Below are 22,168 nucleotides of genomic sequence, written 5' to 3'. Positions count from 1 at the left end.
TCTACCCCATAACCCCCCCCCGCCCAGGGACCCAGCCACTTACTTACCCGTAACCCCCTCCGGGACTCAGCCCCGGTTCCCTTTCCCATCCCTCCTCCCGGGGCTCGCCCCTCGCCCGCAGCCGCGGGTTTCCCGGGGGACCGGCGCCTTCCCCCCCACCCCCGCCCCGTCCCCGTCCCCGTCCCCGTCCCCGTCCCGCCGCCGCTCTCCGACGGCTCGGGGAGGGCCGGACCGGCGGGAAGGGGCGGCCCCGGGGGCCGTGCCCGGTCGTACCGCACCGCCTCTCCCCTCCTTCCCTCCCTCCCTCCCTCCCTCCGCCGGCGGGGGCCGCCCGCCCCGCCGGGCCAGTCGCCGCCGGCAGCCGCGGCGTAGCCCGGTGCGGGGCAACCCGGTACGGTGGGGGATATCCCATTCCCGGTACGACGCATCCCGTTTACGGGATATCCCGATGGAGACGGAGGGTTACCGGTGCCGTAGCAGCCGGTATATCGAAAGCGGGCAGTCGGCGGTGCCCAGCTCGGTGCTGTTTGCCGCCGGGCTGTTGGGCAACGTGTTGGCGTTACTTCTGCTGGGCCAGCACCGGCGGCGCTCCCGGTCTCCCGGTGGTCGCCCGCCGCGGGTCTCCGCTTTCTACGTGCTGGTGAGCGGGCTGGCCGTCACCGACCTGCTGGGCAAGTGCTTGCTCAGCCCCATCGTGCTGGCTGCCTACGCCTACAACCGTAGCCTCAGCGAGCTGGGACCGGGCGGGCGTACGGAGGGCGAGCCGGGCGTCCTCTGCCAGCTCTTCGCCTTCTTCATGGCCTTCTTCGGGCTGGCCCCCACCCTGCTGCTGCTGGCCATGGCGTTGGAGTGTTGGCTCTCCCTGGGGCATCCCTATTTCTACCGACGGCATCTCACCCGGCGGCTGGGTGCCACGTTGGGGCCGGCGGCGGCGGGGCTCTGCGCCCTTTTCTGCGCCCTGCCGCTGCTGGGCTTCGGGGTGCCCATGCAGTACTGCCCCGGGACATGGTGCTTTATCCGTATGGCCGGCGGCGGGCCGCGCCATCTCGGCTTCCCCGTCCTCTACGCCAGCCTGATGGGCCTGTTGGTGTTGGCCATCGGCGCCTGCAACGTGAGCAGTATGCGGCACCTCTACAGCATGGCCCGGCGGCAACCCCGCCGCGGGCCCCCCGCCACCGCCGCCCCGCGCATGGAGGAGCTCGACCACCTCGTCCTGCTGGGGCTCATGACCGTCCTCTTCACCATCTGCTCCCTGCCGCTCATCGTGAGTAATCCCACCAGCCCCCTCCTCCGCAACAGGCCCCCGCACCGCTCCCCCACCCCTGGGGTTTGGGTGGTTGCTTTGGCCCCCCCCCGAATACCCACCACCCCATCCCCAGGGGTCGGTCATTGCATTAATCTCCCCTGGAAAATAATCCCTCCTCCCCACCACCTCCTCCCAAGGAGGCTGGATTGTTGCTTTGGCCCCTTCGGAGTGGTCCCTCACCCCATCCATGGGGATTGGGTCATTGCCTAAAGCAACCTCCCCCCCCCCCCATCAGCACCACTCACTCCCGGGGGGGGTCAGGTTGTTGTTTTTGCCCTTTGGAATAAACCCTGGCACCACCACCTCCTCCTGGGGGCTCAGGGCAATACTTTACCCCCCTCTGAATACTCCCCAGCCTGTCCGCAGGGGTCAGGTCATTGCCTAACCCCCTTCGCATACCCCCCCCCCCCGTCACCACCACACAGTCCCCGGGGTGGGGTCAGATCATTGCTTTGGCCCCTTGAAATAAACCCTGGCACCACCACCCACTCCCGGAGGTGTCAAGGTGGTGGTGGTGGGGGGCACTCATTGCTTTAGTCCCCTCCGAATAACCACCACTACCACCCTGTCCCCAAGGATCGGGTTATTGCTTTATCCTCCTTAGAATAAACCCCGCCCTGTTCCGGGGGGGTTACCCCCCTCTGAATACCCACCACCAGCACCACATCCCCAGGGGTTAATTTATTGCTCTAACCCCCATGGAATAACCCCTCATTTCCACCACTCTGTGCCAGAGGTGTCAGAGGGGTTGGGTAATTACTTTGGCCCCCTCTGAGTGTCCCCTGCCCTGTCCCAGGGGTCCGGCTGTTGCTTTAACCCCCACGGAATAACCCCCAGCACCACCACCCCATCCCAGGATGGGGGGGTTAATTCATTGCTTTAATCCCACTGGAATAACCACACCACGACCACCACCCTATCCCGGGGGTTGGTTCATTTCTTAAACCTCCTTGGAATACCCGTCCCTGTCCCCCATTACCACCACCCTGTCCTGGGGGGGGTGGTGTCAGGTCATTGTGTTGCCCCCTCCGGAATACCCACCACCAGCACCGTGTCCCCAGGGGTTAGTTCATTGCTTTAACCCCCATGGAATAACACCCCCCCCCATCATCACCACTCTGTCCCAGAGGTGTCGGGAGGGTCGGGTAATTACTTTGGCCCCCTCTGAGTGTCCCCCACCCCATCCCAGGGGTCTGGTCGTTGCTTTAACCCCATTGGAATACCCCCCCCCCCCCCATCACCACCACCCCGTTCCTCTGGGGTTGCCCCAGAGGTGTTGAAGGTATTGGGGGGGGGTCGGTCCATCGCTTTAGCCCCTTGAAATAACTCCCCCCCCCAGTGCCTATTCCTAGGGAGGCTGGTTCATTACATTAGACCCTTCAATAACCCCCTCATTCCCACTACCTCCCCCATCCCGGAGGTGCTGGGTAGATCCAGCTCCCTTTGAACCGCACTGGATTTCCTGGCCTGGGGGGAAATACTCCCTGAAATCCTTCCCCTTCTTCCCCAGGAATGGGGGTCCCGCTGGTGGGGTGGGAGTGGGAGACCCCCAGCATGACAGAGCCCTTGTTACCCCCCCTCCCAGTGCCCCATGTCCCAGGGCTGGATCGTGCAGCACCACCTTGCTGTCACCCACTGTGAGCAGAGCTGGTGCTGCAGCAGGGGCTATCCCAAAATCAGGGTGGGGGTACGGGTGCTGCCACTGCCCTAGGTGACAACTCTCACCTCTGCTCCCCGTCCCCTCTGTCACGGTCTGGAGCCATAACGTGACACGCCAGCCACCAGCAGCCCTGGCACGACTGGGCTTATACTGGTTTTGTAATAACCCCAGCGAAAAGCCCTGTGGTCCTCAAACAAGCAGGGCTTCAGGCTGGACCTGGAGGTGGAGGAAGGACCTTGACCCAGCAAGGGCCACCATCCGGCTGCGGTCCAGCCGAGTTATCCAACGGATGCCTAGTCCCATACCCATCGTGGGGGGGGCAACGCAAGTGGGGTGCCCCAGCCTCGGGTGCAGAGCAGCACCCACTGCTGCAGCCTGTGGAGGTCGGATGCTTCCTTTACCCGTGAAACAACCCCGGTCACCGGGGCCACCTCTTCAGCTCTAACCTCCTGGCCCTGATGGGGACATGGTGCCCCTGTGCCACGGCCATCCATGCCCCAGCCCCAACTCCCAGTTTCAGGGTGTGCAACCCACAACACGTGCTGATTCGATGCATAAGGATATTGAGGGGTTAAAACTTCTTTTGCTGCCCCCACGGGAATCTTTTTGCTCTCAGCTTTACCCCTGTAGTGAGATCTTTCTTCATTTTTCCCTATTTCTTTCTTTTTTTGACAGATCCGGGCGTACATGGGGGCCTTTGCCGCCGATTTCAACGAGAACGCTGACCTCAGCGCCCTGCGGTTTCTCTCCGTGAACTCCATCGTGGACCCCTGGGTCTTCATCATCTTCCGCACCTCCGTCTTCCGCATGTTCGTCCGCAGGGTTTGCCGGAGGCTGAATTCCCGGAAAGCCACCCTGAAAGGGCCCGGTCCGGGGGGGGATGGCCAGTTCTGTCCCCTGGGCTGGCGCAGGACAGACACCCCGCAGCTCGGCTTCCCCTGAGCACGTGGGTCTTGCAGAAGCTGGCGGCTGCTGGTGAGGATGAGGAGTGAGCCTTCGGCCCTGCGCCCCCTCCCCGAAGCATCCCGGGGCAGCACGGGGCTGTCGCAGGCGGGGACGGCGTCCAGCTCACAGCGAGGGGTGGGCGTGAAGTCTTTCTGCCCCCTCCCTGGGCTGCGTTTCGCCCCGGAGAGGAACCGGGGGGATTCCCGGGTACCTGCGAATATTTCCGAGCAGCAGCAGCACTTTGTGGAGGGTTTGGGGAGCGCCCGGCTCCAGGAAAGCAGGAGGGTGTTGGCGTGTGGCTTCAGGGCAGCGGGGACGCACGGGGAGGAGAGGTGTGTGTGTGTTCCCGTCAAATAAAAGTGGTTCGGAGCCCTGCTCCATTGCCTTGTCCTGTGCGTGAGCCCCTTCCATGCCAAGGGGGGTTATCCGGGGCTGATTTGGGGTGTCCCCGGCCTGGGTGAGGGGGGTGTGAGGGAGCCTTTGGTACTCAGAAACTTGAGCAGCAGCTCACGGCCGTGCCAAGGAGCTGGAGGGCAGGCGGGGTCCCTCCCCGGGATGCCCATCATCCCTCCCTAGGACACCCATCATCCCTCCCCTAACCCCGTATCCCCCGAGCGGGGCTGTGGTTTCTCTGCCGTGGCTTGCTCTTCTCTCGAAAATGGATTCCTCCAAGCGCTAATGTTGCATTTGTGTTACTCAGATGGCTACCTGTCCTGCTGTAATTATTTTAATTCAGTATTTATGATGATCCCAAGCCATAATAAGAGCAGTAATTGAGAGAAGGCAGAGCCCGGGATGTATAACCTCACGGTGCAAGCATGCAAGCAAACAATCATTTTAATGAAAGATCCATTTCCCCTCAACCGCACATATTAACTGGATTTAATATCTGCCTCAAGTGACCATTTAGGCCAAAAAAATTATGATGACCAAAGTCCCCATCTGCTTAGTGTCCTTGGAGGAGATGGGGCAAATACTTGTCTCCCTCTATTTAGCTAAGCCTTGCAAGGTGTAGTCGTGTTCCTGCCAGTTCTCACAAGATATTTATTTTTGGTGTCAAATGGATTCTGTTTTTGAAGGAAGAAACTCATGCAAATCTATCTTGGGGCTTTTTGGAGGTGACCTGGTTGCATTGGCTCTGGCTGTCTGACCTGCCAGGCTCGCCTGGCTGGAGAAAAGGGCAGACCTGTATTTGGGGATGCATTGGGGGGACCTGCAAGCTCCCTGCTCAGTGCCTCTCATCGGGGTTTTCTAAGGAGAAGGAAATTAAGTGAGGGTTGGTCCGCGTATCGGTTTCATGTTACTGGCATGTTATTGACTTGGAGATGGCTCACGTGGGACCGCAGAGTCAACAGCACCGCGCCTGCGCTGTGGCTTTCACCCGACCTGTTTCACCGCGGCAGGATGAAGGCCAGGTGAGATAACGGCTCTGCAAAATCTCGCCGTTTGTCCCCCCCGGGGCTGGGATCTCCTCTGCCGTATGGATCCACGCACCGCTCAGGACAGACGGACCAGGCAGGGCCAGGCTAGGAGCGTGCAGCGATGTGAGCCGTGGGTGCTCGGTGCATGCCCAGGCTGGGACAGGCCATCATCTGCCCATGACCCCAACGAGAATTCACTCCTGGAGAGCCTCCCAGGAGAGGTCCCTGCCCCACGATATGTGTATTTAGAGCCCAGGACAACCATGCTCTGTGGAAAGCAGCAATTAAATTAAAAAAACCCAAAAACAACAGGTTCTTTATTAAGGTGCATGAATACAGACTCCATCCGAGCCCTGAGATGATGCACACACCACGGTGTCTGACCTGTCCAGGAGTTTGTCATCAGAGGAAAGAAATCATGGAGCCACTGAGCACAGCAGGGGCTTGCAGGCTACCGGGGGTGACCCCTCTGTCCCTGCATCATCCCCGCTCCCCGGCTGGGCCCGTGCACATCCCGGCGACCTTGACACACTCCTCTTGCTTCAGTAGCGCTTTTAATTGGCGTTCTGCCCTTACTGGTGTCCTACCTGCTCTGGGAGCAGACTTGGAGTCTCCAGCCGGCCACCACTGCCTCGGGGTGAGCCGAGCTTTGGCTGAAGCCAACAAGGTTCGCGCTGGCAGCTGAATGCAGATAAATCATTCCTCGGTGTGTTCCTGGGGCCTGGGACTGCCATATCATGGTCTTCTCCAGAGATGGCAGCACGTCCCCAGCCAGCGCTGGGCTCCGAGCAGGTCTGAGCATGCTGGGCACAGCCGCTGCAAGGTGGGGGCTGCCACTCTTCCACCCCAAGTTGCTCCCTTGGGTAACCCACTTTAATGCCCAAAACCATACGGTTTGGGACTTCAGGAGTTAACATCAAAGTTCAGAGCCCCTTCCTATTACTGAGCTTGGAAGAAATGAAAATCAAATTAAAATAAAAATCAACATAAAAAAATCCCTGCAACACGCGGTTTAGTTGTAAATGTTGCTAAACAGGAACCAAAAAAGCCCAGAGGCTCCGGGCTCTCCGGCCAAACGCTGAAGAAGTGAGAGCTGCTGTGCGAGCCCTCCCCGATCGCATCTTCCTCCCAGGCTTCTCGCACTGCTCAGTCATTCCCCGCGGGTTCCCTCCGTGCCAGATTGCTCCTGTGCCAGCGATCCTCTAAGGGACGGACCTAATGCTTAATGGAGGCAATAAAGAGACGCTGCTCGGCTCAAGGCTGTGGCTCACACCAACGATGCTCTTTTTGGGTCTCAGCTCCAAAAAGAGACCCTCCGGCACTGCCAGCTGCCCTGTCCTGCTGGTGTCACCGGCATCGCCTAGCCCTGCATCCCTCTCCTTTCCTGGACATAAATGGAGCATGCTCAGGTTTTTTTTTTTTCAGCTCATGAAATCCAGGCACAATTTTGCACAAGCTCATTTCCCGGCAAATTGTTTAGTTCTTGCGAAGAGCCCTGTTTTTTTATTGTCTGCCTGCATTTTTCAGCCATTCTGGAAGCAGGAAGGCGCGTGCCTGGGCAGGCAGCAGCGCCGGGGCTGCCAGGCACCCGAGCCAGGGTGCTCAGCCCACGGGGCTGTAAGACACAAGGTTTGATTTTTTTTTTTTAACCCGACAAGCCAAGGCACCGAAACCCGGACCTGCCGCGCCGGTGCTCAGCCCTGCTTTTCCAGGGTGGTGAGTGAGGCTGCTGGCAGCACCGGTGCACGAGATAAGGGAAGGCTGGGAAGGCTTTGGAAGAAAAATGATGTCTGGCTTTGCTAAACACAAGTCAGATGGGTTTTTGGTTTAAAAGGGTTGAAATCCACCCATGCAGTCCATCCCTCCATGCACAGGAGGGCTGGTCTCCTCCCTGCCCGCGGTGCCGAAGCTGTCCTTGAAAACTCACCAGGGATGGAGCAGGATCCCGGCGCCCTCCTCAACCATAGGCAGCAAACTCCAGAGGCTGAGCCCTCTTGGCTGCAGGCTTTATATGAAATTTATGCAGCTTTCCTACAAGCCCAGAGTTTTCTCTCCAAGTGGGCCAACCCTGGAAATCTTCTCTTAGGAAAAACAATGCCAACGACCCTTGGGAGGACATATGGTCCTTGTTAGAGGCAAGATACCTGAGATAAACATGGAAGCAAAAGAAAGAAAACAAACACTTCCCAAGCAACGGACAGATTGTACCGAGTGGCATGTTCCTAGTTTTGAGCTCAGAAGGGAGAGGGAAAAAAAAAAAGCCCAGCAATTTTCCTATTATTGCAAAAATATCCCATCAGAGGCGACTGTCGGTTGAGAAGCCTGAAGCCCCAAATGAGTATTTAAGGCTCCATTAGCTGCCAGGAAAACGAGCTCCAGAAGATGCCAAAATCCCTTCCTGAGCTGTGACACCACAGCAACACCAGAAAGGAGTGGGAGGCTGGGAAAAGCCTTGGAGCAACCACCCTACGGGGTGCCTTCTGCTTGGAAGAGGTCTCCAGACGAGCAGACTGCAGCCTCCACAAGCTGCTCGGATGGATCAGGCCAGGATTTGGCCTCAGCTCCATTTTTTAACCTGATTTTTGTGGACGCCACAGAGGGCTGAACGTGCCACGGTCCCATCCAGCCCTCGGGAAGCCAACAGGATCGCTCCCACCATCAGATGTGTCTACGTGCTTCGCTGCTCTGCTGGATCAGGTCTGCAGGGCTGGGAGGGGAGTTAAAAGAGGTCCTGGGACGTGGGTTTTTCTGGCCCACCTGCGTGCAGGGTTAGTCTGGGAGTCGGCTAAAACACCTTCCCCTCCGTCACACCCATTGCTTCGGCCATGGGAACGGGGAGGACTGGGGCTGCGGGTGCGCTGACACCGGCAGGGTGACTGCACGTCCTCCCCGCCGCGCTGAAGAAGCCTTCGAGCTGCGTGACTTGAAGAAACCAAAGCGAGGAATAGGAGCGGCCCGTCGGAAATGGAGGTGCTGTCACAAACCGCAGCTCACCCGGCCCTGGAGTTTGCCGTATACCATATTTCCTTTACGAAGTTCCTGTTACAAAAGCAAGGTTTTAAAAATAACAGCCCAAACGTGCTTGTGGCAGCAACCTGCCATGTCCATGCTGGAGCAGAGCAATGCTGCACCGTTTCACCGGGGTTTGGGGGGACCAGAGCACTTTGGGGGGACCAGAGCACTTTTCGAGGACAGTTTTCCATTAGGGCATGGATGAAGGGGTACACCTGAGCCCTGCCTGGCCCCCAGATGAGCTGGGTCCCAGCTCGGAGGCCAAGGGCAGAGGCTTTGCTCTCAGCAAGGTGGGGAGAGGAGGGGGGTCATGACTGGGGAAATACAATGCAACAGCGGGAGGTTCCCGTGCCATCTGCTGAGCCCGAAGCTGCAGCAGAAGGAGCTTTCCTGGAGCTGGTATTTGAGGCAGGTGAGCCGCGCTCAGCCAGGCTTGCAGTGGGAAGAGGGGTTCCCTCCGATGTCCCTCCCACGCCCCACTCATGACCAGACACCGACTGCAGGCTGCACCCCCATGGGGACCTCCGATGACATATAGGAGAAGGGGGCAATGGGGACATGGTGTGGAGCTGGCCATGGGGCAGGGTGTTCTCCGTGGGCTCTGGGTGCCTCTGAGGCCATGGGGGACCCATCCGCACAGCCCGGGCTCAGCTGCGGCTCCTCGGTAGCCCGCCCCACACCAGGCCGGTGGAGGTGGCACCGGGGCTCATCGTGCCTTGGCATCCTTGGACCAGCACCAGGGCTTGCTGCCTGCCTGGGGATCCCGGAGCAGCACCGGCACCAAGGCTCGATGTGAACTTGGTGCTCCCAGACCGGCATTGGGTACCACCATGAGTCGGGGAGTTCCAGACCAGCACCGGGTCTTGCTGTGCCTCTCGGGAATCCCAGATCGGCATCAGGGCTGGTCGTGCCTCAGGGGTCCCAGAGCAGCACCGGGGCTCCCGGCCGGGTACCGGGACTCTCGTACCGGCTGGGGGGGGGGGGGGGCTGGCCGTTCGCGGGTCTCCCAGCCCAGCACCGGAGCTAGCGCGGCGTCGGTGCTCCCGCAGCAGCACCAGGACTCCCGGCCCAGCACCGGGGCCGTCCGTGCGGAGGGACGGGTTGGGCTCCCCGGTGCGGGGGGGACGGGGACGGGGGGACGGGGGGACCGGGGCGGGGCGGTGGGCGGGGCGGGGCGGGGTGTGTGTGTATGTGTATGTGTGTGTGTGTGTGTCTGTGTGTGTGTGTGTGCAGCGCGGAGGGCGGTGCCGGGGGGTGGCGGCGGCGCAGTCGTGCGGCGGCGGCGGGATGAACGGGACGGGACGGGGGCTGTGCGAGCGGAGCGGAGCGTTGCCGGCCGGGGCCCGCCCGCTGGTCAGCGCCCTCATGTTCTCCGCCGGGCTCTTGGGCAACCTCCTGGCCCTGGGGCTGCTGCTGCGCTGCCGCCGCGGCCCCCGCGCTCGCCCCCCCTCCCTCTTCCACGTCCTGGTGCTGGCCCTGGTGGTCACCGACCTGCTGGGTACCTGCTCCGTCAGCCCCTTCGTCCTGGCCTCCTATCACCGCAACCGCACCCTGACCGCCCTGGCCCAAGGAGGACACATCTGCCTCTACTTCGGCTTCGCCATGAGCTTCTTCGGCCTGGCCACCATGCTCATCCTCTTCGCCATGGCGCTGGAGCGATGCCTGGCCCTGGGGCGGCCTTACTTCTACGAGCGCTTTCTCAGCCCCCGCACGGGCTTGGTTGCCCTGCCCACCATCTACACCTTCTCCGCGGCCTTCTGCTCCTTGCCGCTGGTGGGCTTTGGGCAGTACGTGCAGTATTGCCCCGGCACCTGGTGCTTCATCCAGATGCACCTGGATTACCACCGGCACAACGGCGGCAGGAAGGTGTCCAGGTTGGACGTCACCTTCTCGCTTCTCTACGCCACCCTGCTCCTCTTCCTCATCCTCTCCGTGCTGCTTTGCAACCTCAGCGTCATTGCCAACCTGGCCCGCATGCGCCGTCGTGGGCAGAAGACCCGCCGGCTGGCCACGGTCGAGCAGCCCCGGGCGGCCGGCAGCTGCGGCCGGCGCATGTTGTCCATGGCTGAGGAGATCGACCATCTCCTTCTCCTCTCCATCATGACCATCACCTTCGTCATCTGCTCCCTGCCGTTCACGGTGAGTGTGACCGCTTCTCCCCTGGGGTGGGGTCCCTCTCCCCAGCACCCCCGTTTCTCTCCCTCCCTTTATAAGGCTCCCCCCCCCCACTCCACTGCCCAAACCTCAAGGGCTGAGGTCAAAGCTTAGCTCCTCCTGAAGCTTGGGAAACCCCAGCTCTGCCACAAACTCTAGGCAATTTGCACGTCCCTTGGGGTACTGGGGGAACCACTCCCCATATCCCCAGTGCCAGGAGGAGGCTGGGGTGGCAGGAGAAGGGGGTGGCAGGACAACGGGGTGGCAGGAGGATGGGGTGGCAGGAGCAGAGGTGCCCTCCCATCCCGCTGAGGCTCCGAGGCCTGGCAGCGTGGCTCAAGCAGGGTCCGGGGTAGGGGTCCCCTGGACCACATGGCATCACTGCAGTTCCTGGGAGCTGGGCACTCATGGTGGAGGTGTGAGAGGTGGCAGAACAATAAATTAGACATCCAAAGATTGGGATGAAGGAGATGCCATTGGGCTGGAGACAGCGGGTATCTATGCTGGGTGGGCAGAGTTATCCCAGATTTCCGTGGCAAGAGGGAAGGATGGAGCTGGAGATGCGAGCAGGCAGCACCGACCTCACCGTTAGACGGAGGTCTCCACTCCTCCGCAACAACACCGGGGCGCAGGCACGGAGATGGGTGATTGCTGGGAATGGAGATCTGGCACATGGGCCACAGCATGCCTCGTCCCAAGGGTTGTGCCCACATCCCGTGCCCCCTCCGTGCACGAGGCTTCCGGCAGAAATACGGGGTCGAAACACCTCGGCCAAGTGACAGAGGGGAGAGAGCGAGTCCCCCGACTCTGCCCCGTGCTCTCCCCACCAAAGGGCCGCTTTTCATCCATCCAAGCCATATTACACCAGCAGCATCACGGACTCCGGAGCACCTCGAGCCACTCGTGTCCCCTGCCTGTGTGTGCGAGCCTGCCACCACACAAGGTCATTTTGTTCCCATTAGAAGCGAGTCCCACCAAGGTTGGGAGCGCAGCCAGTGCTAATTTCGTGCTCATGGAGTTAAATAGATGCTACCTTCCCTTCATGCTCCCTTTCTTTTCCCAAGGGAAAAGAAAATGACCGCAGGCTGTAGCTGAGCCAGGCTGCCTGGGTTTTAAGACAGAGAAAAGACAAAGCAGTAATGTCTGGATGCTCGCGAGCATCCCGGGAGCCAGACTCAACTTCCTGAGAGACGCTTCAGCTCCCGTCAATGGGCCCACACATGATGGGCGGTTCTCCCCGTGTCCTGAAAAAGCTGAGGTTTGGGTGCCGTGATCGTTACGAAGTGGGACCCCTTGGTGGGCGGGCAGGGCCCTGTGGGTCTGCTTGGGGCAGACAGGATGGGAAAGTGCCGCTGGTGGGGATCCCATGGGCCTGTAGTAGCAGATATAGTCTTATCCAGGAGCACAGCCAGCTTTTCTTTTCCTATCGCCCGGCTCCCATGTGGGGTTGTGTTCGGGCTGCGTTTTGGCAGCGTCTCAAACCGAGCTGCCAAACACTGCTGGTGCCTCCTTGGTGTGACACTTTCTCTTCTGGCTGGGGCTGGCCCGCAGCAGCCACCATCTGAGGAGCAGCCCGGGCACATGAACCCAGCGAGCATCAGGTCACAGCACCACCAAATCCTTCTCAAAAAAGCCCTGAGCCCGGGCAGCCCTCGGGAGTGCTGCGCTTTCGGCAGCCCCCGGGTACCGGCTGCACTGTGGCCACCTCGTGCCCTGGGATGCAGCATCCATGGGTGGTACCCAACGGATCCCGGCCGGAGGAGGGATGCTCATGCCTCCCATGTCCCCAGCTCCTGTCCCCGTCTCAGCATCCCCTCTCCCCCGAAGCGAGGGGGTGGCGATTAGACCCGTATGAGTAAGGAATGCTGAGTCACCCTTCCAGGAAGCCCCGTAAGCTGCTATGAGTCGGCACATTGCAGGAAGGACCGGAGCGGTCCAGCACCCCGCATCCTCTCTGTCTTGCACATTTATGTGTCCTGTGTGGTTTTCAAGGTGAGACCCACCACTTCCTTAAGCAGCCGCTGGCTTAATTGCCTTAGGGCTAAATGAAGCCTTGCTGCGTGTTGAGAGCAGAGCACAGGCCTGGCTTTCATTAGCCAGAAGTTCATTTAAACTGGTGGAGGCAGCAAGTGTGCTGTGACAGCCCGAATCGCCCCAAGAAGCTGCCCGGGGCCCAGATCCTGGAAGCCCAGACCCGGCATTATTTCTCCCCATTGTGTTTTACAGATCCGCGCCTACGTGAACAAGTTCCGCGAGGAAGAGGGCAACCACGACTGGGACCTCCTAGCCCTGAGATTTCTCTCTATTAATTCCATCGTCGACCCTTGGGTCTTCGCCATCCTGAGGCCGCCGGTCCTGCGGTTCTTGCGCTCGGTGCTGTGCTGCCAGGTGACCCCCGCGAGCCAGGACAGACGGACTCCATCCCCCGCAAAGACAAAACTGGCAGCACGGCTGGACCCCTGTGGGCAGTAGATCCATCGGCCATTCCAGGAGACATCTGCCAGGTGAAGCACAGCCCTGACAGATGTTAACGAAGCTCTGCCTTATGGCCCATAAAGAGACGTATCTGCTGCGGGGCGGGCCAGGTACGGGTGGTCCGGAGATATGTCACCGCGTGTCTGGAAAGCCCCTGGAAAGCAAGTGCGGTCTCTCACAGGGCAAAAAAATACGGTGGGACAAGATCAGAAGGGCTGATGAGTACCTGGATATCGCTGTCGCCCTTAGACAGGGCTGCTCCCCCCTGGCGAAGGGTGCAGCCACGCTGCAGGAGGGTCGGGGGGGTGAAGCATGGGGGGCTTTGCTATAACACTACTGCTGTGGGAGGGGTGTCGGGGAGCCGAGCTTCCTGCTGGCGTGCTTTCCGGCAAGGTCCCCGCGGTCGTTTCGGGCTGAAGGCAGTGTGCAGGCAGGGGTATGGGTCCTGGAGATGGGGCTGGGGTAGCCACTTTTGCTGCAAGCACACGTCTCTGCCCCCAGGTCCCTAGGGATCAGGTAGGAGAGGAAGGGAGCAGTGTATCCCCAAATATTCCCTTTTATTTGGTAGGCTGGTTGCCTAAGGAAATGCACTTTATCAGGTCTGTGTGCATGTGTCTGTCTGTCTGTCCCCGACTCCAGAGATTTTAGGCACCGGTAGGTACTAGCCCAGCATGTCTGAGGGGCACTGGGGCAGAAAGAAAGCCAAATTGTGGCACTCCCCTTGCACTGTGATGGCAGCAGAGCTGTGTGGCCCCTCCTGAGCACCCATTTTGCAATTTTTCTTTGCCCCATAGTTTGTGGAGGAGCCAACAAGGGGAATAAAGAGCCCGACCAGGGAATGAGAGGTTTCGGACACAGCCATGCGCTTTACCCATGTCCAGGGTGATGCTGCTGATGGGTTTTGGGTTGGCACGGAGGAGGGCTCGTCCTCCCAGGCTGCCTGGCAAAGTGCCCTCGATTGCCCTCCCGCCAGCTTGGGACAAACCTGCTCGGGGGCATCGCTTCTCTAGAGGTTTTATTTGGAAAAAAAAAACCCAAACAAAAACCCCAAGAAACCAACAAAACCAAAAAACCCAAGTGCAGAAACATCCAGGTCATCAATCCTGCCCCGTCGGGCAGCATCCTTCAGTGCCGCTATTTTGTTTTGTGGGATACCTGTTGCTCTTCGGGGCTCCGGGCTGGTCCCCACTGGGATAAGAAGCATCTGACCCCGTGGGTGAACTGGGTTTGTTCCGAGGCTGTCGCTGCTGTTAGGGGTTGCTGGGGGGGTCGTGGCTCCCGTTCGTGCAGCGTCCAACACACAGAGTGTCGTTGTGCCATTGCAAGCGGGGCGTCTCGTTGTCCGTTTGAGAGCTGCAGCTCTGCTCAGAAAGCCCAAAGGTGCCGAGACTTGGAGCGTTTCTGCGGTTCATTAGTTGAGGTGATGTAAAAAAAAAAAAAAAAAAAATTATTATTTAAACAATAAATGTCTCTCAAAGGAGCCTGCTGAATCATGTGTGGATTTGTGCTTAAGATGCACCTCAGGGTAGATCTGGCTCCTGGAGGAAATGTGTCACCTGCCTGGAGCATCGGTGGGATGAAGCCTCTGGGATGGGGGGAGAGGGCAGGAGGGGAGGCTGGGAGGGGAAACATGTGTCTCCAGTTTCCTAAAAAGTGAAAATAAACCGTGTTTTATAGATGTGTGATGACATTTTTGCCTTACCTCTGCAACCTGGCCCTCAAGCTACAGAAATGCCCCCACCTCTGAGCCCTTCCCTAAAACTTGTATATCCCGAAGCCAGGGAGAGGCAGGCAAAGCTCCTACCTGTTATCAAAATAAAAAAAAAAAAACAAACCCACAAAAAACCCAACCCACCCTAAAAAAAGGCGGAATTTATGTCACTTTTGTCAGGCAGCCAATATCCACAGGAAGTTTACTGGCCTCCAAAATGTGCGTGGGCAGATGTCAGGCATGGGCTGCTATTGCTCAAGCCTTGCCGGCGGGTTTCTGGCAGCGCCCGGTGGCTGGGGGGTTTTGGGGTGTGTGGGGGGGGAATTTGGGGGGGGTTCAGGGGGAGGGTTGCAAGATGTGCCCTGTACACGGGGCTGCAGCTGGGGTTCTCCCTTACGCTGTCCGTGCGATTGAGTCATTAACCCTGTCGCTGAGCCCTGGGTGTCCAGATTTGGCAGGCTCCCACCCGCCGCTCGGAGGTCACCGTCACCCCCTCCCCAATTATTTCCCCATCCGTGCACGCAGCAGCAGCAAAGGCACTTTTTGGGTTCAGGGCTTGTGCACCCCGTTGTGTCTCAGCGGGTGCTTGGCTTGAAGAGGAGCCAAAAGCTTTGGGAAGAGCCGTGAGTCTGTGCGCTTTATTTGTCTGGATGGTCGTGACCTGGTTGCTCATGCTGGAATTTCGGGACCAGTTGCCTAATCCTCTTCTAAGCCAGAGGGAAAGACTGCCTGGCATGCAAAAGATGGGAAGAAAAGAAAAAAAAAAAGCTATCACGTTGGAAATGGTGGTGGGGGGGTCACCTCCTGCAGAGACCAGCCTGCCGAGGCGTGTGACAGCAGTGGGAAGAGGACCCAGGGCCGTCCATGGCAGCACACGGGACAACCCGAAGGCGGGATGCTCCCTGCGGCTCTCACTCCAAGGATCCAGCTCCCGCCAGCCACCAGCTCAGCTGCTGACCACTAATTGCCGACTGCTTGTTTTTTTGGGAGCTTTATGGCTCCTCATCAGGAAACACGGGGCTGGGAGACAACCTCCCAGCATCCATCCCGCTGGGATCTGCTTTTCGCAGAGTAATGCTGCAGCGGAGTCACTCTCATGCGAGCTGTCCCCAATAAGGGACAGCAATCCTGGCAAGTGGGGTCAGGGGAATGATTTGGCTGAAATTTAATGCAAAAATAAAAAAGAGAAATTTGTTGTGAGCCGGGGAGACCCTTGGTGCGTGCGAGGAGAGGAACCCCCCAAGACCCGAGTTCCTTTGCCGTGATGCATCCTGCAGAGACGGGTCCCTCGCCCGGAGATGCTGTGGGACACTGCTCTGCTTGGGGACGGCTCTATACGCTGCTCCTCGGGGAGGTATGCGGTCTCAGCCCCCTGAGCGGGGTGTGCTGGCCGGGCCCAACCTCTGAGCTGCTGGCCATGGGTTACCCCTGGCCGCTGCTGCTCCCCGAGCCCAGAAAACAAAAAAAGCAATCAATCAGCCCTCCTGCTCCTTTCAGATGAGAAAAGGGCCTTAGTTAGAGCTCTGCGAGGGCAAGGAGGGCCATGAATCTCTCGGTATCCTGAGCCATGAGGCTGCACAAAACACTGCTTTTATTAGCGTCACGCAGGAGCCATTACGAAAGCCAAATTAATTAATTTGACTCTCTTCAGCTCAACTGACATCTGCCGGCTTAAATGCAAGATGCCAAAGTGTCATTTCATTGTCTGTGCTGACCCTTAATGATTTTTTTATTTCCATACCGGAAACCCGCTGGTGCAAGAAAGTGCCAGGCAGCTCTTTACGTCCACATTTCCATCTGGAAATCAAGCTGCCGAAGAGGAGCGAGGGAGAAGCCACCCTTGGGGACAAGGGACGGCATCAGCTGCCCACCAGACTTCTTAAAAATGGAGAGGGACTTTCCACAGCTGCTGGAGAGAGCGGGGAGCTGGGGGACCCGGGGGATCGGGACCCTCCCCAGCTGGCCGGAGCAGCCTGGGGGTGGCTCTGTGTTGCACCCCACAGCAGCGGGGAAGCCAGTGTCTGCCTCTCCTTCTGGGCTGTCTCCCTTAAAAAGAAAAACCCAAAGGGTCCAGGCAGTAAGGCATGGTTTGGGTGGGAAATGACGGTGATGCAATGCAGCTTTTTTGGGAAAATGAGGATTTTTGGAGAGTAGAGAAGAAAAGAGAGGAGCTTCCCTCTTGCTTCCTCCTTTTCTGGCTTGTTCGGAACATCTCCTCCGCATCTCAGCAAGGAGCGAGCCCTCATTTTTCAGCTGTTTTGGCCTCCTGGCTGAGCCCGAGTGCTTCGACCACGGCTCTGCCGGGGGCCATGAAAGCCCCACGACCCCGTTCATGGGGGTCAGCAAACGTGGGCAACATCTGGGGACAGCCTGCAAAGGTGGGTGATGCATGTGCTGCGTGCGGTGTTGCGTCCGAGCCCAGCATCCCTGTGGAGCGCCTCTGGGATTGCTGGTCCCGGTCCTTTGGGAGGCTGGAAGGAAAGCAGAGCCCTGGGAAGAAGGGGAGAGCCAGGCGGGAGGCAGCTGCCCTGCCGAGGCGGCTGCGTTTCCAGGCAGAGGATGGGCAGTGAGCCCATCTCCCTGGGCTCCAGGAGGGTGAGCGGCGCAATAGCCATTAAGCAGGATTAAATGAGTTAGGCAAGGAAGTGACTTAAGGGAAGATTGCACGGCTGGGCTCCCACACCAGCTTTGCAGCGGTGCCAGGGCTTACCTCGGCATCGGATGTCGGAGCTGATGGCAATTCCCCAGGGAATTCCATCAGCGCAAGAAAAGAGAAACATTTGGCTTTACCGTAGCTGCCTTCTGCTTTTTCAGCTGGTTTCGGGTCTCTGCATCCCCACATATTAACATGAAACCTTTCCAGCTCCTCTGGGTCCCTCAGGTCACCCCACATCTCCCATTTTCCTGGATTCGCTGCGTCCCTTTTTGGTCATTGGGGACTAACACCAAGCTCTGTCCTACAAGCATCCCCAGAGGGGAGAGCTTGCAGCATAAATCGGGCTGTATTTTACCTTATAGCCCAGTAAGCAAGGGTATCAGCCCTTTCGAAGAAGGCTGTTGGGGTACCCAAAACATCACAGGCTTAAAATCAGAGCCTGCCGCCCAACACCGAGACCCAGAACGAGTAATTCGTGGCCTGTCCTCTGTCATTATGAGGGGTTATGAGACCTTGGAAGCAGCAGGGCTGTGGCAGAATTACCTCTCTGCAGCCACGCTTTCAAGCTTTTTTTGCAATGTATGAATAATAACAATTTTTTTCGTTCTGGCTTTTTGGTTCAGCGTTGCAGGGGGGTGAAGGTCTTGTCTGAGGTTTCCCCAAAACTGGCTGAATTGCTGGTATTTTGGCTGCTCAGGGGACTTTCTGGTTTCTGGCACGCTCCTGGGTCTCTGTCCCTCCCCGGTACCCGGCCGCGGCTTCAGGAGCTCATGCATAAAGGAGGAATGCGGGATGGAGGTGCAGCCCTCCTGCTGCCGACAGCTCCTGCGGGCTCGTTTTTCCCTGCAGCCGGAGCCGGGTATGCCGGGAGGGTGAGCCGGAGGATGCCGGGCTTGGTGCTGGGCCCTGGGATGGCGAGGGTAGCCATGTATCCCCGCTGACCCTCGAGCCATCCTTGAGCCAAAAGGCACATGCAGGGGAAGGGCCGGAGGGAGCAGAGCCCCCCAGGGTCCTCCCCCTCCGGCTGGGGGAATGTGCTGCTGCGGGAAAACGAACCAAGGGGACAACCGACAGGCTGGGAAAAATCCAGCCAGAGCTCAGAGATGATGTACGATTGATTGAAAACACAAGGAGGGAAAGTTTTACAAACCCAACTGGGATGCGGAGCTAAAAATACAGCTGCCGTGGCTCGGCGAGGGAGCGAGCCGTCCAAGGCCATCGCTTGTTTGTTTGCTGTGGCGATGTGCACGCATGGTGGGCCTGGCACTTGCCCCCAGAGAAAGTCCTCTTCCTTAAGAGTATCCAGATGAGGCATGCGATAATATATGTTCTCACTTGCCGCTCTTTATACAGCTGATGCGTGCTGAAGGGAGACACATCGCCTTTTTCCGAGTGGGAGAAGCCGTCGGCGAGGGCTGGACCACGCTTCCCCGATGCTCATGGGCTTTGCTGTGGGGGAAAGGCAGCGCGAGAGGTTTGGAAGGGACACATCAAAAGCCCGAGGTGGGCAAAGCGTTTGGGGAGGCTCCTGGAAATGGCAAGGGTTTCCCATGCCAAGCTGCTTTTTTTAACCGGATTTCCCTGAAATGGGGAAACATCCGCGCCTATCAAATCCGCAGGGAAATGCCATCAATCAGCCAGCGCTGGTGCAGTTCCCAAAGCGATCTAAATCTTCAAAAACAAGAGACTAAACAGTGTCAAACTTATATCAAGTATCTGGCTTTTAGAAAGGCCATAAAAGTTACGAGGCATCGCTGAGCATGATGGATCGCTCGCCACCCTGCCCCATGTGCTAAACGCTGTGACCTTGTCTGCAAACCCCGTTTATTAGGCAAAAACGGGACCCCATTAGCAGCCTCGTAAGCTGAGCTCATGCGAGGAGGAAAGCAAAGGTCCCAGGGTTTCCGAGTAAGTCAGACTATAAATCTGTGCAGGGTTTTGGGTCCCAGCACCGCGGCCAAGAGCAGCCACCGCTTGCTCTGCTTTCGCTGCGGTTCCTGCTGAGCCGCCCCAGCTGCAGAAGGTGCCAGTTTGTGGCTGAAATAAAAAAGCCCTTAAAAAAAACCAAATCCACCTGAAAAAGCTTGTTTCTCTGAGCAACCGGTTTGTGAGACACTCCAGTCCTGCAAGTCCTACAAGTCTGACACACTGCATTTCTCTGCCTCAGTTTCCCCTCTGTGCTCTGGCAGCATCTCTTCCCGGTGCGGGAGCTGCATCCCTCCCATGGCCATTCCCCCAGCAACCTGTATCAACTGGGGAAGCTCTAGAAAATTAATAAAGAGAATAAAAAGGGGAAATAACAATGGGGAAACCGCCTGGGTGCCGGGGCCGGGGATGGCCTCTGCTCCAGGGCACAGGGCTCTGCCAGCCAGAAGCTGTGGGCTCCCTCCGGCTCCCTCCGGCTCCCAGCTGTGACCGGCTTTGTTCCTGTTAGCGTTGGCAGCTTTCACAGCAACGAACGGTCCTTGCTCTGGCTCGGCTTTCCCTTCCCACAGCCAGCCCCACGCTGCCGGCACCGTGCCGTGTCGAGAGGAGCCCGCCCGAGTCACCGTGCCGGCTCTGGCCCCGGCTGAGCCAGGTTCCCACAGGGCTGGCAGAGCCGTTCCTCGTGCTGAGCATCCGCAGATTTATCCTTCCCACCGGCTGCTCTGAAGAGCACCCACCAGATGCAAACATCTCCAGCCAGGCTTTTCCCAGCAGGCTGCTGAATTTTTTTTTTTTAATTTTTTTTTTTTTGCATGGCTCTTTGCTTAGCTGGGGTGACGGGGAGGGGACGGGATCAATGCACAGCGCTGCAAGGATGCGCAGGAGGAGGGCTCTGCTCCCCACCGCCTCCTCGCCCTCTGCCTAGAGGCACCGAAATGGTGCTGGGAGAAACCCCCGGAGCTCATCGAGCCCATCACCCTCCCCAAACCTGCTCCAGCACCGGTGTCCTCACTGACCTCCTTCCTTTGCTATCACCTGCACTATAATTTCAACCCTAGAAAGCACTTAGAAGATGCTGAATAAGCAACGTAGCAATGGTTGGCAGAACTGGGATGGATAAAAACCACTAAGGATGCCATTTACTGGGAGCCCAATATCCCCAATACTGCTGCCATGGCACACCGGGGACAAGGTTTTAACTCTCTGTATGTGGGGGGGCAGGAGGAGATGGTGTTGGCCGGGACAGATGTGAAATGTCAAAGCAGACAGCGTTTTGAACAGACTTAAAAAAAGAAGTAACTGTGTTTAAAAGAAGCCATTCCAGGGCTGGTTTTTTGTCTGTGTTTATCCCCGGACATTCGTGCTACTAGAGTTTTGGCCACGCAGCTAATTGAGAGTGATGGAGTTTGTCATGCTGAGTGGATGTATACATGAGAGAACATTTATTTGTCATGAGCAGCTGCTATTTCCTCTGCTAAAGACCTTTTTCATCTAATAGGCGCTGGGAAATGCTCATTTACAGCTGTGAGGACTCTCTGAGGGCCCTGCGGAGGCCAGACCGATGCGTAGTTCCGTGAGGATGAGTCCTCAGCACTTACTCTCGGCAAGCCGGTGCATGGCCAGTGCCTGGGGAAGGCGGGGGCTCTGCCGAGTGGTCCACGGGGCTGCTGGAGGAAGCTGCTTGGGGTCTTGGAGTGATTGCATCAGGCATCAGTTTTGGAAACCTCTTGCGTCCTACGAGAGTGCTCCTGCTTCCTCCAGTACCCTGTGTCATCACTGTCCCCAACATCCCCTGGTCCCCCGGGTCTGTTCCCAGCAAGGCCATCCCCGTCTCTCGTTTCTGCTGCAGGACCACGTCCACGACGTGGATAAGAAGGAGCACGAAGCCTCTGCAAACCTCCTGCAGCTCTGCAAACGGGGACGGGGACAAGGGGACAGGGGAAAGGGGGCAAGAGAAAAGGGAAAGAGGAAAGGAGAAAGGGGACAGGGGACAGGGGAAAGGCTTCCAGGCTCTGTCCTGGTGTGTTTGGCCATTGGAAATTGCTGTGCCTGGCTGGTTTCTCTGCGGGTAGTACTTGGCCATCAGCTTCCCGTTCGTTGCCTTTTGCCTTCCCAAGCTTTGGCAGCTACATCAGCCTAGAAACCCGAGCGCTCCCTGCAAGATGCTCTGGGAGCTGGAGGCTTCCCGCTGCCGGGGAGGGGGTTTGGGGGCATCCCGGGACAGCAAAACGCAGAGCCCCTGACAAGTCTGAGAGAGGTTCAGGGGTCAAAAACAAATACCAGGAAATCCAGGGCAGGACATCCGCTGGTTCAAGCAGCCAGTTACCCCCTCGGAGAGGTCCTTGCCTCCGAGCATCCTTCCCAGGGCGGCTTGCTCAGCACTTTCCTCCTTGGCAAAGCCGCTTGCGCAAGCCGGTGTGCCGGGGCCAGCTTTTCCTCCCCGGGCACGGCATTTTCCTGCTGGTGCATCCCATCGGCACCAGCTACAGCCGCCCCGCAGAGCAGCTGGGCTCAGCTTCAAATAGCCAAACGCTTCTCGAATAGCTACGCAAGAGGCTCTTGATTCTTCTTGATTATTTATTATTATGATTAATGTGCTGTAATGATTAGAATAAATCACGAAGATTTGAAAAGTTTATCATCAATAATGTCTCTTCGAGAAGGAGCTGAAGGGCCCTGGTGCGGTACACCCCTCTGCAGGGTGTTTGGAAGCATTCAAGCAAATATTCAGCATCTGATGACTTTTTAAGGGAGATCAGCTTTTCCCAGGCATGGCAGTGATGCTCTCAGAGGTATTTGCTGCCGATGCCCCCGCACCTCCATCCAGCTCACCCAAAGGCCCCGGGAGTGCAGGCCCCGTCCCCTACCAGGACAAGGACGCAAGTCCAGTCAGCAAACACCA

The 22,168-nt window shown here is 58.3% G+C and overlaps 2 protein-coding genes across 2 annotated transcripts; both read left to right on the top strand.

The window, feature by feature from the left end:
* Positions 1-396: 396 nt before the first annotated feature.
* PTGDR (prostaglandin D2 receptor) lies at positions 397-4,268 on the top strand. The gene is made up of 2 exons (XM_050897947.1): positions 397-1,264; positions 3,642-4,268. Exons 1-2 carry the CDS (start codon positions 449-451, stop codon positions 3,906-3,908), a joined length of 1,083 nt encoding a protein of 360 aa, XP_050753904.1. The 5' UTR covers positions 397-448; the 3' UTR covers positions 3,909-4,268.
* A 5,363-nt stretch (positions 4,269-9,631) lies between these two features.
* PTGER2 (prostaglandin E receptor 2) lies at positions 9,632-13,181 on the top strand. The gene is made up of 2 exons (XM_050897633.1): positions 9,632-10,483; positions 12,725-13,181. Exons 1-2 carry the CDS (start codon positions 9,632-9,634, stop codon positions 12,968-12,970), a joined length of 1,098 nt encoding a protein of 365 aa, XP_050753590.1. The 3' UTR covers positions 12,971-13,181.
* Positions 13,182-22,168: the final 8,987 nt, after the last annotated feature.

Source organism: Gymnogyps californianus, chromosome 5 (assembly GCF_018139145.2).
Source record: "Gymnogyps californianus isolate 813 chromosome 5, ASM1813914v2, whole genome shotgun sequence".
NCBI classification, from domain to species: domain Eukaryota; kingdom Metazoa; phylum Chordata; class Aves; order Accipitriformes; family Cathartidae; genus Gymnogyps; species Gymnogyps californianus.
Note: the sequence above shows the minus strand (reverse complement) of the source record. Positions and strands in the feature narration are given on the sequence as shown.

What these genes read in the sequence shown, in the direction of transcription:
- PTGDR (XM_050897947.1), top strand. Translation starts at nt 449, where the DNA reads ATGGAGACGGAGGGTTACCGGTGCCGTAGCAGCCGGTATATCGAAAGC. An exon ending in TCTGCTCCCTGCCGCTCATC is followed by an intron (nt 1,265 to 3,641) that starts GTGAGTAATCCC and finishes TTTTTTTGACAG; the next exon opens with ATCCGGGCGTACATGGGGGC.
- PTGER2 (XM_050897633.1), top strand. Translation starts at nt 9,632, where the DNA reads ATGAACGGGACGGGACGGGGGCTGTGCGAGCGGAGCGGAGCGTTGCCG. An exon ending in TCTGCTCCCTGCCGTTCACG is followed by an intron (nt 10,484 to 12,724) that starts GTGAGTGTGACC and finishes TGTGTTTTACAG; the next exon opens with ATCCGCGCCTACGTGAACAA.